We start from the raw sequence: 15,013 nt of genomic DNA on the forward strand, positions 1-15,013 counted from the left end.
AACGTTAACTTATACTTGTAGGTAACTTTTGTATACTTTAATCCATTTTATCCTACAATCCCTTGAAATTGATAAGGAGTCCATATCCTTCATTTTACAGCTCAGGAAACTGAGGCTCAGAACCATGGCATAACATGCCAAAGAATCCGAATGGCAGTCGGGATTAATCTTTCACTCTTCTGAGTCAGATTCTGCTTTTCTTTTTATCATTCCTGTTAGCTTCATTTGACTAATGTCAATATTGTAAAACAGTACACGTTGAGAAAATAATTTTTTTAAATGTCCTTAACCTTCAGAATTAGTGTTTGACTTTGTCAATTATTTAATTATTCCTAATGTTCTTTTCCTGTATTGCCATACATTTCCCCTAGAATAGTTCACAGTGTAACTGTACACTGAATACTCTGAACTGAACACACTGAACTATTCTATATTCTAGTTTCTGTGAAGTAAATCCATTCTCCTATTGTTGCACACAAAATTTCATATATTTTTTTCACAGAAAAAAATTATCAGTAAATAAATTACTTCCTGAGCATTCCTTAGATCCACAATTTCAACTCCTACAATTTCTTGGTTTAGGTTTCTAAACTGTGATGATAGAAAAGAGAAATATTAACCTTGGTCAATGTGTATTTAATATGATTTTCTAACTTTAAAATTTCTTAACCTCAAAAATTCCGCATTGTGAAAAAATTTAGATGTTCAAGATTCCAAATACTGAATTTCTTTATGAAAAGTAATTTTCAGTAATAAACAAGGTAATTACTAAAGCTTATATTCTATAATAAATTACATAAACTGGCTAACATAGTGTGTGTGGTTGTTTTTTTCCTTTTTCTTTTTCTTTTTCTTTTGGGTGTTGTGTGTGATGGAAGACAGCGGATGAAGGAATTATCATTCTATTCCTTATGCCTTACCATGTGGCAGATTCCACAGGAGTTTGTGAAGCTTCAAGTTAGCCACGAAGAGTTCCTCTGTATGAAAGTATTGCTACTTCTTAATACAAGTGAGTATAAGTAACTTAATATAAGATTCTTACTTTCTTTATTTTTAATTTATTAGGGAAGTCTAATCAACTATATGATCATATGATTACACATGAGGTATGAATCTTCTATTGTAACTGCAAAGGAGAAACGCCCTATTTATTATCATAGACATTAATAAAATTTCTATTTCTCAGGTTTTGCCTGTCACATAGTACTAAAATAACCTATCAAATCAGCCAACTCTGTTATTTGGATAAAACATTAAATGACTATTTTATATTCACACATTTAGGTTATTATAAACTAATTCATATTGCATAAACACTGTGCTTCTCTCCACCCCACCCCACCCCACAAAGGATTTACTGCATAAACTACACAGTTTTGTTTGGAAGTATTCTCTGTGGCAGGATTGGCCAACTGTTATGATAAATAACTACAAAGAAGACCAGCATAATACAATAGCTGTTTATCATGCACAGTCATAGTCTAGTGGGTTAACAAGAAAACCCATGCTCCTTTCATAAAGGGACTCCACCCTTTCCTAGCAGCTTGGAGCCTGCCACTGTATATGACTAGAAGATGAACAATGAGTGAGAGAAGGCTTGGAGGGGAAACCTGGAAGTATCATGTGTTACTGGTCATTTCCACCTGCTTTCCATGGCCCACCTTAACTGCAAGAGAGGCTAGGAAATGCACCTGAGCTGTATATTCAGAAGAAAAAAGAAAATAGTATATTAGGAAACAGCTTTGGTCACCAGAATGTAGGGGCATTTAATTTCATCCTATTTTTTGCACAAAGAACACATGCACCTCTGCCTCAGTGGATCCCCAAGGGTCTGGGTGGGCAAATTTTTTAAACTGCATTTACCTTTTACCCTATTTTTACCCTTTCCATGCACAGGTAAGTTCAGCCCTTAAATGTCTGAATCGATCCTTCCTTCATTCATAGTGACCTGAAAGGGAACAGAAGAGAGCTATGATCTTAGATAGAAGGCGAGTCAAGGGTCTTTATCAGTAGTACCTTTGCAGGAACTTCTTTCTAGTGGCACAAATCTCAAATGGTGGGGGTAAGGGAGTAACACATCAGGAGGAAAGGCAGAAGAGCTCAACCCTTAAAAAATAAGTTTTCCTTATGAAATCGTTGTAAAGACAGGGACCTGTCTTTACAAATTCAGGATCTAAGGATTTATAGCCTTATTTCTCCCTTGAAAACTCATTTGGAGCAAATATTTTCAAGCCTAATTTGATCAAGTGCACAAAGTGGACTAAGAGCATTGATGTGGGACCGGTCAAGAGCGTCAAATGGCATAAACAAAATTATAGCAGTAACTTCTGCCCTTCTCTCTTGACGGTGATGAATCCAATAACAGTTATGTCATAGATGGTCTTATTTTATTTCACATATAAGTTATCATTAACATAATTCTGATTTATAGGCTACATTATGTTGTGGACCAAACAATCCCGAAATCTCAGTAGCTTAACAACAACAAAATTCCAAATATTTATTCTTCCCACTAGATGGCTAATGCAAATCAACAGGTGGGCTCCCCTCATTGTCCTCACTTGGGTGCCCAGGCAAATGGAGGCTGTATCTTGACATTTGTTTCCACAGTCACTAGAGCAGTGGAAAGGAAGGGAATAAATAGATACGCATTACAAAAATTGGGGGACAGGGGAGGGAATTAGAAAACTACCATAATTAATACAGTGTGAGAAAAGAATAGATACATTGAACTGTTAGTCCAAGTCTGACTAGTATATATTAGAACTTCATATACTGTAATATAAACATCACAAACCAATGAGTATGGAATAAACATTTTTGGAAAAAAATAACAGTATATTTTGGAAAAATTTCATTTGGATATTTAGCTGAAATTATATTTTAAAATAAATACCAAATAATTAAGTTAAATGTGAAAAATAGTTAAATTTGAACACTCAGAATTTTAAAAACAAACTAATATAAATATATTAAAGTAATATAAATATTTTTGAAATCTTAAAGAAAGAGTATCTTTTTAAAAACAAATGCAATGAGTAAGTTGGCAAAGGAAAAGTTTGATGATTGGATGCATAAAAATTTAAGCCTCCCATTTGCCATTAAAAACTAAAATACAGATCTCCAGAAAAAATGTGGCAGGTTGAACACATACATTTTTCCATTGATCCCTCTAAAACTACACTAAGATATTAGTAATGGAATCCTTAAAAATAAAAATGAGGTGCAAACCCAATGCCACATTTTTATAATTGTTATTAACTTTATTTTACAAAAAGAAAAAATGAAGAGAGAAGGAAAGAGGAATCAATAGCAATAAAATTTTGTATGCCAGCAAGAACCACAAATTTAGCATACCTAAAAAGGTTGAGTTCTAAGCCACAAGTAAGAAAATCTAAGTACCTTTATTTGCATCACTGAGCCTCTGGCACGTTTTTCCGTGATTTTTTGAAAAGACAGGGAAGGCAGAGTTAAAAGCAGGAAGTTCTGTTGAAAGTCTGTTTCCAAATATCACCCAACCACGCCAACTGATTCTCTCCAGCTCAGACAGAGAGTGTAAATTTATTTCCTGAAGAAGATGTAACGGAGGAAAGCTGTGTTGGTGAACCACAGTACAGTTGAGGGTGAGGCTTTCTGTATTGAAAACAGACTCAGATTATATACCAAATACTGAGACAGCATACTTCTCCCGCCTGCCTCCCAGAACACTGCCTTCCAAACTTATATGCTGCAGAGAGGGGAATGGAAGGTTCTTCTCTGCGGAAGCTGTTTAGCCAGAAAGAAAAATAACTAAGTAATAGCATTAATTTCTCTTTGAAATAGCTCCGCCAGATTGCCTGGCACGAAAGTTCAGGGTCACTAAGCACTACCCATTCAGACATAACTATCAATCAGCTTTTTAGCTTTTCACTCTTGAATACAAATAAACAACCAAGTCATCTGAGGGATACTTTTGACATCAGACACAAAGATAAAACAGAAAAAAAAGAACTTGGAGGAAACAGAAATCATGGAGACAAAAACTTCAGAAAAATTCAAAAGTTAACCCTCCTTCGAAAGATAAGAGAACATATTGTACCCCATGAAATTAAGAACTAGATACTATGAAAAGGGAATAGCATGCAGAAAGAAAAGAGCCCTTGGAAACTAAAATTATATGTATGCAGGGTGTCCCCAAAAAATGTACACACACTTTAACAGCAGATAACTCAATTTTGAAAATGTATTTTAACAAACACTGACTTTATAATTATTCAAAGTGGGTGTATACAGTTTGGGGGACTCTATATAGATATAGGTATAGATATAAATATATAGATATAAACATATATGTTTATATCTATATATTTATATATGCAGAATTTAAAAGTCAATAGAGGCATTGGAAGACAAAGTTTAAAAATGTCTTAAAAGTAGAACAAAACCAAAAAATGTGGAAAATCAGAATCAAGGAGGTCTGACACCCAAATTGTTGGTGATCTAGAAAGAACAGTAAAAAACATAAAAGAAGAAATCACCAAAGAAATCAAGCAGGACATCTCAGACGAGTAGCAAAAGGACCTAATAGACTTAAGAATAAAGATGTAGGTAAACTGACAATGTAGTGGAAACAAGAGACCTAGCCATAAGAACAGGAAGTTGTGCCTAGGATCTAGATAGATGAATTCAAGATTTCAGAGATAAGTATCTAAATTATCAGGTAACATCATATAATAAGAGCCATTCCTAAAATCAGCAACAAAATAGGGGCATTTGTCATCACTAATATGTTTAATATTGTTCTGGAAGTTCTGAACAATGTACTGAATCATGAAGCAGAAATAAGAGTTACAACTACAGTCCTGCACTACTTAAAAGGACACTGGGCGATTTCATCATGTGTGAACATTGAAGAGTGCACTTGCACAGACCTGGATGACATAGCCTCCTACACACCTGGGCTATATGGGAGATAGCCTATGAAAGGGTAACGGTCAGAGGTGCGCAGGCAGGCTAAATAGCCATCCCAGATGGGTGAATAAAGGAAAATTAAATGTATTAAAAGGGGGTGGGGATATTTCAAAGGACTACACAGCACTGAGCCAAAGGGTAATTGGGTCCATAATGGCAGCAAAAATATACTTGGGACAGTGAAACAAGGAAGAGCATAGAAGCTCTTTGTGTAATGCGTTGCACCACAGCATCACTAGGTGATAGGAATTTCTCAGCTGCATTATAACCTTATGGGACCACCATTGTATATGCCCGTTGTTGTTGTTGGAAACATCATTACATGGTACACAATTGTTTTGGAAAGAGGAAAATAAAGATATTATTTGTATATAGTATTGTTGTATACCATGAAAACAAAGTATAATCAACAAAAGCTTAGAATAACAATATAAATAAAAAATAAAATTAAAATAGAGTAGAACCAAGTGGCAGGATATAAGGGAAATATTCAAATAGCAATAGTTTTCTCCCATATCAGGAAGGGGTTAGAAAATTTAATGAAGCAATGTTAAAATAACAACAACAAAAATAAGTTATCCAGGAATAATCTTAATTAATGAGAAATACTTGAGATTTATATGAAATCGAAATAAGAAACATCCAAATCTATAGACAATTGTATGAGTCTATTTGAGCCAAACTAATGACAGTTGCCAGGAAGCAAATCTCAAATGCTCCAGAGGATAACAGTTTGCAGTTTCTTTTATACATTTTGAAGTAAGAAGGGAAGGGAAGGGAAGGGAAGGAAGATTACATGAAGGTGTGAGAAAGCAAGGCAGCGATTGGATTATGGGACAGTTAAGATATAGTGCTCTCTTGAGGGTGGTTACAACTTCTAGGTGTTTGGAAAAAAGGATTCGTTCTGGCATTTCAAAGGTGGTGTTAACCCAGCTGCACAAGAACAATGGACAGGGCTGGCTTAAAAACCTTTCAGTAAGGAAGTTGCAGACCTGGTCAGGACTACTCACTGTGACCTGCCCAGTTAGGAATTTATGATCAGATCACCCTGTAAGGTTACTTTCTGTTAGATTTATTACAACACCCCTTTTTCATCCATAGAAGACAAGAGTTTACAGAGAGATCCAAGTATTTGTTAAAAGTAAAGAAAGATAAAAGACTACATGTTGTTGTAAACTAAGTCAAACCAAGTATTTGAGACAAAATTGTAGAATACTGTCAGGGGCTCTTTTAAGCAAATTCTAATTCACTTAAAATGCATAATACATTGATACAACTCTAAAATAGGTAAGCTGAAATGTTGTTTATCTTCCATACTTGCTCTTATATTCTTCCAGAGAACTAGAAATTTATATGTCCTAAAGCTCAGTAACACTATTTCCTATTTAAGATGTTTGTATATAATTACATATTTTTAAAAAAGCATCCTACAGCACAGCTGGTGTTGCTCAGTGGTTGAGCGTCGACCCAGGAACCAAGTGGTCGCCAGTTTGATTCCTCGCCAGGGCACATGCCCAGGTTGAGGGTCTGTCCCCAGTAGGGGGTGTGCAGGAGGCAGCTGACAGATGACGTATCTCTCATTGATGTTTCTATTTCTCTATCCCTCTCCCTTCCTCTCTCTCTAAAAATCAATAAAAACATATTTTTTTAAAAATCATCATACGGCCCAAAAATTGGTATTATAATCTGCTTGTGTCATCATTTTAAACATAACTGACACTTGTCATTGTCTTTCTGCAGTTCCTTTGGAAGGACTAAGAAGTCAAAACCAGTTTGAAGAAATGCGAGCAAGCTACATTAGAGAGCTCATCAAAGCAATTGGTTTGAGGCAAAAAGGAGTTGTCTCTAGTTCACAGCGTTTCTACCAACTTACAAAGTTTCTTGATAACTTGCATGATGTAAGTATTTTGTTTTCTAGAATATCAACGATTATTTTCTGAATTTCTGTAACTTTTTAGATATTAAATCTAAATTTTACTTCATGTTTTCCTTCAATTCATATTTGTCCTTATATTTTAAAACAGTATTTGCATCATATTGCTCTGAATTTATATTTTGCCTTTTTTTTAGATCACCCTAATATCCTTTTATTAGTATTTGTGTAGTTTGAGGGTCATCTAAGAGTTGATAGGAATTGTGATACATTTTCCTGAATATGTTCTAAAATATTTTTTGCCTTCAGTTAGGCAAAATTTACATATATGTACATATATAAAGAAAAAGAAAAGGTATGGATGTAGAAAATAACACTCTCATAGCATTTTTGATGAAATTATAAGTTAATAAAAATTGAGGAGGAAAAAATGTTCCTCTACCCTTCAGGACTCTTTCAGCTGGTCTAATAATGAAGTATACAGGAGATAGATTAACAAGAGACAATAACCAAATTTAATTACATATATACATATGAGAATCCCATGAAAGAGTCAGAGACACCACATGCATGAGAAGTTCAGGGAAAGGTAAAATGAGGTTTATATGGCATTCTGAGCCAAGGATGAGGTAAGAGGCCTTGGGGCATTAGAGGAAAGTAATTGAGGAACAATAAGAAGAGCAGTGGTTCAGTAATTAGTAGTTTGCCTTGCCATAAAGATAGGTCAAAAAGGTTATATCTATAATTTCTTATTATGGGCAAGGCCACTAATTTAAATTTTTTTAGGTAGTTGAGGGTGGGAGATACAGAAATTTCTCCTGAGTCTGCAAGGTCTCGGTTGCTTATAGCTCAAAATAATCCATATGCTGTAGAGGCACATTTTGGGTGACTCAGTCTGAACTCCCACACAATACTGATGAACAATCTGGCATAATATAGCAAAATTTGAAATTGGCATGCTTGTCAAATTTCCACTTTTTAGGATTTATCTTAAATAAGTTATTATGCAAATATTTAAGATACATATGCAAGGAAGTTCACTGTAGCATTGCTTATACAAGAGAAAAAACCCAAGAAATTTCCAACACTAGAACTGGATTACTGAAACAAGATTTTTGTGGCTAGTCAAGACATATTAAATACAAGCTTTTCTTGCTGCTATGTTCAGAAACCACACTGAATGACAGTCAAGGCACAAAACAAGCTGTCCATTCACCAGGTCATATTTGAGAACTTACTCTTGAATGTAATCAGACCGCCAAGGATATTAGCCATTTAGGGGAAGCTTCTAAAATAAAAGGCATAAAGCAGAATAAACAACAACAACAAAGTAACTTAAAGGGAAAAAGCATGTGTACAGAGAACGGAAGAAAGCTTTAAAAAAATTAAGATATTCAGAGAAATAAGAATGATATGGTGTCTATGAAATGAGAATAGAAAACATTTTAAAGGAACACTGAGCAAGAGAATACTTTTGGATAATTAAATATAGAAGATCAGAAATTAAAAATTCAATAGAAAGGCTGAAATAGAAACCTCAGGCAACTCCCAGAAAAAAATAACAAAAAATAAAGATATGAAAAATTATAGAGGTGAGAGAGAAAATTTAGGGGATTAGTCCAAGGGGTTCCATTCTCCAATTAATAGAAAGTTCCAGAAGAAAGAATAAAGAAAATCAAGTGGAAATTATGTTAAAAATACTAGAGGAAAAGTCACTGAAACGGAAGGATACTAGTTATCTGAATGTAGGGGTCCAGTATACAGGCACAGCACAGTTGAAGCAAGGCATGTTATTCTATAATTTCAGCCTACCAGGAATAAAGACAATATCCTAAAATATACCAATGAGAAAAGAAACAAGTCACACATAAATTTTCAGGATTTAGAAAGATGCTGGACTTCTCAACAGCAGTACTGGAATCCAGAAAACTGACCCAAAGCCTTCAGAATTTTAAAGGGAAATCTTCAAAGATCCTTATACCCGGCCAAACTGTAAAACAAGTAGGCTAGCACCATCAAAGTATTTTCACATTTAGGGTCTCATAGTGCTTCCTCAAATACAGTTTTTCTCAAGGACGTCTGTAAGATGTCTTACAACAAAACACTGAGGGTAAGTCAGAGAATAAGACTCAATCCAGGAGAGATGCAGTGCACACCCCAGCTCATTAACTGTGCTAAGCAGTCATTAGTCTATATTGGAGAGTAATGCATCGGATTTCAGGATCTAGTCCCTGGAAAAAGAACTGAGAGATTACTAGTATGTATGAATATACTGACGTGAGTTTTACAATTCTGTCAGAGAATTTGACTGTGGCTTTGTGATAAATACAGAGAAAATGAAACAAGTGGAAATGCAAGGTGATTCGCTGTAGCAAAATAAAAATGTCATATAGGAGAGGAAATGTAATACAGAAGGCAACAATAAAAATCTTTATATTATACATATTGGATATTGATTTAGCCAAAAAGTGAGATATAGCTATAAAGAGAATAGAGAGTAAAGAAAGTAAAGGGGGGGGGGGGTAGTATAAGAGAAATAAATCCTCATTTTTCATAGTGCAAATTCAATCAATGTCTAATGGGGGTGGGGGATTATTAGAAATACAGAGATACATTTAAAAGGCCTAGGCTAAAAAAGTTGAAGGTGGCTGCATCTAGGGAGCTGGAATATGGATCGGAAGAAGTACATCAGGAACTGCTGGGATTTGTTGTTGCTGCAGTTTTTTGGGGGGGGCGGGGGTTGCTTATTTGTTTTGTTTTTCTTTGTTTTGTTTTGTTTTCCAGTCTTAGTGAGAAATAATTGACATATATTATTATATAAGTTTAAAGTATACAGTATGGGTGAGGAACATGTGGCCTGTGGGCCCTAGGCAGCCTGTGAAATCATTTGGTCTGGCCCTGCCAAGGCAACCACAGGCAGGATTCGAAATTCAATAAATCTAGGATCTTTTTTCATAGCTAATTTTTAAGTTGTTAATTTTGTATGGCTCGCAAATGATGTTGTAACTACCCAAATGGCCCTTGGCAAGTTAAAGGTGTCCTACCCCTGGTGTACAGCATTATGGTTCGATTTACTTATATTGTGAAATGATTACCAATATATACACACACACACACACATACATATACATATATAACGTGTGTGTGTGTGTATATATATATGCATATATATTATATACAAGGTACACACTTTGAATGATTATTAATTCCAGTGGGTTAAATCTGAAAAGAAACATCCATTGAGCTATCAGCTGTAAAGTGTGTATGTATTATTTTTGGACACCCTGTATATACAATAAATAGAAAAAACATTTCTCCTCATGATGAGAACTCTTAGGATCTACTGACTATCTCACTTTTCCTATATATCATGCAGCACTGTTAACTATAGTCATCATGTTGTACATAACATCCTTAGTGTTTATCTTGTAACTGAAAGTTTGCACCTTTTTTACCACCTTCCTCCTATTTCCACCCACCATTTTCACACTTGGGTAACCAGAAATCTGATCTTTTTTCCTGAGTTTGGTGGGTTCTTTTCTTTATTAAATTCTATACCTAAGTGAGTCATACAGTTTTTGTCTGACTTATTTCACTTAGTTTAATGCCTTTAAGGTCCATCTACGTTGTTGCAAATGGTAGGATTTCCTCGTTTTTTTATGGCCAAATAATATATATATATTATATATATGCCACATCTTCTTTATACATTTATCAATGATGGACACTTAGGTTGTTTCTGTGTCTTGGCTATTATAAGTAATGCCGCTATGAACATGGAGGTGCAGATATCTTTTTGAGTTAGAGATTTTGTTTCTTTTGGATATATTCCCAGAAGTGGAATTGCTGGATCATATGGCAGTTCCACTCCTAATTTTTTGAAGGATCTCCATACTGTTTTCGATAGAGGCTGTACCAATTTACCATCCATCCAACAATGCACAAAGGTTTGCATTTCTTTATATCCATGTCAGCATTTGTTATCTCTCGTCTTTTTACTCATGGCCATTCTAACAGGCATAGGCTGATATCTCATTGTGGTTTTTATTTGCATTTTTCTAATGACATCTTTTCATGTACCTGTTGGCCATTCATATATATCTTCTTTGTAAAAATGTTTATTCAGGTCTTTTGCCCATTTGTAAATTGGATAATTTATTTTTTGGTGGTTTTTTTTGTTGTTTTTTGGCTATTGTGTTATAGGAGTTCTTTATATATTTTGGGTAATAACCTCTTACCAGTTACATGGTTTGCAAATATTTTTCGCATTCCTTTGGTTGTGTTTTTACTTTGTTGATGGTTTCTTTTGCTGTGCAGAAGCATTTTAGTTTGATGTAGTCCTGCTTTTTTTTATTTTGTAGCTTGTGTTTTAGGTGTGATTTCCAAAGGATCATTACCAAGACTCATGTTAAGGAGCTTTTTTAACTATGTTTTCTAGTAGAAGTTTTATGCTTTCAGGTCCTACATTTAAGTCTTTAATTAATTTCAAGTTAACCCCTGTGAGTGGTATAAGTAAATATCAAGTTTCATTCTTTTACATGTGAATATCCAGTTTTCCCAGCACCATTTCTTGAATAGACTGTCTTTTCTCCATTGAGTATTCTTGGACCCCTTTTCAAATATTAGTTGAGCCCCAGCCAGGTCTCAGTTGGTTGGAGTGTAGTCCTGTACACCAAAAATGTTGTGGGTTTGATCCCTGGTTGGGCATGTACAGGAGGCAACCAGTCTGTTTCTCTCTCACATCGATGTTTTTGCTTTTCTCTCTCTCCCTCTCTCTTTTTCTAAAATCAATAAACATATCCTCAGGTGAGGATTTAAAAAAAAAAAAAAAATTGACTCTGGGTTTATTTCTGGGCTCTTGATTTTGTTCCACTGGTCTAATTTGTCTGCTTTTATGCCAGTACCACACTGTTTTAATTACTATAACTCTATTGTGTAGCTTGAAATCAAGAAGTGTAATGTCTCCTGCTTTGTTCTTCTTTCCTAGGGTTTCTCTGGCTATTCCAGGTCTTTGTGGTCTTTCCTCCTTTTCAGTTTTTGGCAAGTGTTTAAGAAGTATTGCTGTTAATCCTTCTTTAAATGTTTGGTAAATTTCACCAGGGAAGCCATCTCATTACTAGTAGTAATCAGATTTTCTATTTCTTTCTGATTCAGTCTTGATAGTTTGTAAGTTTCTAAGAATTTTTCCATGTCTAGGTTGTCTAGTTTCTTGGCGCATAGTTGGTTGCTGTTGTTTCTGTTGTTATAAGTCTTACAGTACTATTTGACTTTTGAAATTATGTTCATGAATTACTTTGACAAAAATATTAGATTAAAATGAGTTATGTTGGGTTTTTTTATTGACAGAGTCAATATAATGTGACATGAACAAATAGACTTTATAAAATAATCACATTTTTGTATATATATATGCATGTGTGCATATATATATGCATGTGTACCTGGATATGTCTATATACATGTATAAAAAGAAAAAAATTGAAAGAAATACACCGAAATGTTCAGATTGGTTATCTTGTGGGATTATGAATTACTTTCATTTTTAAAAATATTTTTGTACTATCATAATGTTTGATTGTATGTGATATTTTATATATTCTTGAGGGTGGAGGGAGTTATTTTCATTTTGGTAAGAAGAAAACATCTTGGCAAGTATATATATTGTTAGAAAACTAAGTTGCCATGTTTGAATGGTATGTGAATTTATTACTTTTCTTACATGTTTCTTACCCATTTATTAAACCAACAGCTTGTCAAACAACTTCATCTGTACTGCTTGAATACATTTATCCAGTCCCGGGCACTGAGTGTTGAATTTCCAGAAATGATGTCTGAAGTTATTGCTGCACAATTACCCAAAATCTTGGCAGGGATGGTGAAACATCTTCTCTTTCATAAAAAGTGAATGCCATTTTTACCTTAAAAAAATTAAATTTCGTGGTATGTCTGTTTTTGTTTGGGTTAGGATTATGAGGTCTCAAATTCTTTCAATGTTTCTTCTCAAAGCCTTACATTCATATCATACCATTCTGTATAAATGCCAGAGAAAATTGTGAGGTTTTAATGGTTTTTCCTTTATACAGTGTCATTAGAATTTTTGAGTGTTTTTGTGTATCCATATTTTCTTTACGAGTTTACAAGATTGAAAAAGTACTAAAATTGATGGTTAAGGTAAACTTAATCTTATCCATATTATTTCACACCATTTAGGTGAAGATTTTGAACTTTTGCATCTAACAAATCTGCTTTAGAGAGAAAAAAAGTCTTACACGTAATACTAAAAAGCTATTATATATGTTCCTTCTAGGCAGCTCCCTTTGTCTCCTTGATTACTTTTACAAAAATGGACCTTTAAAATGGTATGCAAAATTTTGTCTACATGGGTGTATATACATTTTTGTTAGAAGGAAATTTATAACCTTTATCAGATTTTCAAGAGTTTTTAAATGAAAAAAAAAAAAAAATACATAGAGAAAAAGAGTTTAAAATTTTTGAAAGAGATCGATGTTCCTCAAACTAGGAAAAGTAGCACATATATAAAACTGTTTCCCAGACTGGAAACATAAATCTCTAAAGAAGTTATAAAGTAGAGCCATATCATTATGACATCAGTATTGTGGGTTTTGTAGTTTTTTACTAACTTTGGGGAGTTGTCCTCTAGTAAGATATTATGAATCGAAATAGGAAGTCAGAAGAGTTGGTGGCCTAATTCCATTCCTTATTTGGGAGCATGTGGATAGTCACTTTACTGTTCTCAATTTCCTCACCTTTAACACTGGTGTAATAATATCTTTACTGCAAAATGTTCCTTTTGATCAGAGCTTCTTATTAACATCTCAAATCAAAGAAGCCAAAAAAGGAAGAAAGGGAGGGAGAAAAAGAGGGGGGAGGGAGAGAGGGAGGGAAGGGAAAAAGAGAGAGAGGTACTATTCTCTTTCTCTACCCAGCAAAGCATAATAGTCTAATCACAGGTTGAAACTTTTTGAGTGCCTTTGATCTAATTCTAAGAGAGATACTTCAGGGAATACTAGATACTGTCTTAAAATAATGCAGCCAATTACAATAACTAGAAAATACAATTCACATTGTCCTATGAACTGAAAATATTCTTTTAGAAGACAGACAAGAGTTCTTTCCTGAGATGAGTGACTGGAGATCTATTTTTTTAAAGATATATTTAAACAGGAAGAACCAAGTTCATAGCACTGGTAAAAGTCAATTGAAATCAGCCATTGTTTTCTTTTCTAGATAAAGTAATTTATACCAATATTAGGCATATCTATGTGCTCTATGTGCCTATTATAGATCATATATATGATACATATATAATTTTTAGCAGCTCAGAGAAACTAGTAGACCCAATTCTTCTTCTAAATTTCTTTAAAATTAGACATTATCTGACAAATAAAAATACCACCTTATGTAAATTAGTAGTTCATGAGAAAAAGTAACTTCGAAAGCAAAATAGAAAACTTAATTTTGACTTCTTAATGCATTTTTAATTGCTCATTCCCTTCAACTGATAAATACTTGCAGTTTAACAAGGGACAGTAACAGAATAATTTTAATGAATACTAGTATGACCCCCCAAAACAAGATAAAGTGGTTTTATCTGATCAAAACATTAGCATAATAGTGTTACCATAATCTTTATCAATAATTTCTTCAGGTTACAAAAAAGAATTAGCTATGAGTATCTATAAATAGTGAATTCACATAAGGCATTTGAAATGGGTATTAAAACAAGCTCCAGCTAGGTAGGGCCTTTGACTTGGGTTCACCAGATCTGTGTGGCAAATATAATAGATAATATGCAAATCATATAACCCTTGGTTATAACGTTGAATAAGAGTTTAACTTAGGTATTCCAAATAGTTTCAACATTAGAGTAAAAATGGTCTCTTCTTTAGTATGTCTATCTACATGTCTTTTCTGTGAATGTATATGTATTACAATAGACTCCACCAGTATTCAGTTCTTCAGGGTCTTTATACCTCCCCACGCTCATTCTCTCTGCACTATCCAGGCCAAAGTTATCTTCCTAAAAAGGATCTAATTATGCCAGTTCCTCATTTAAAACATTCACTAACTTCCAGTCACTTATTATAGTGATTCTCAACTAGAGCTGCACTTGAGAATGTCTAAATGAGCTTTTAAAAAACACCTTTAACTGGGCTCCTTCTTCAGAGA

At 34.1% G+C, this 15,013-nt stretch overlaps 1 protein-coding gene across 2 annotated transcripts in view; it reads left to right on the forward strand.

Annotated features, from left to right (window-relative positions):
- The window catches only part of PGR (progesterone receptor), a 79,002-nt gene extending 66,152 nt beyond the window's left edge, over window positions 1–12,850 (forward strand). For both annotated transcript variants that reach the window (XM_087822191.1, XM_087822192.1), the window contains 3 exons: window positions 879–1,009; window positions 6,691–6,848; window positions 12,573–12,850. In XM_087822191.1, coding sequence (XP_087678317.1) covers window positions 879–1,009; window positions 6,691–6,848; window positions 12,573–12,728 — 445 coding nt within the window. In that variant the 3' untranslated portion in view covers window positions 12,729–12,850. The remainder of the gene's footprint in view (window positions 1–878; window positions 1,010–6,690; window positions 6,849–12,572) is intronic.
- The last annotated feature ends 2,163 nt before the right edge of the window (window positions 12,851–15,013 follow it).

The sequence above is a fragment of the Miniopterus natalensis genome, chromosome 11, assembly GCF_054644295.1.
Source record: "Miniopterus natalensis isolate mMinNat1 chromosome 11, mMinNat1.hap1, whole genome shotgun sequence".
Lineage (NCBI taxonomy): Eukaryota > Metazoa > Chordata > Mammalia > Chiroptera > Miniopteridae > Miniopterus > Miniopterus natalensis.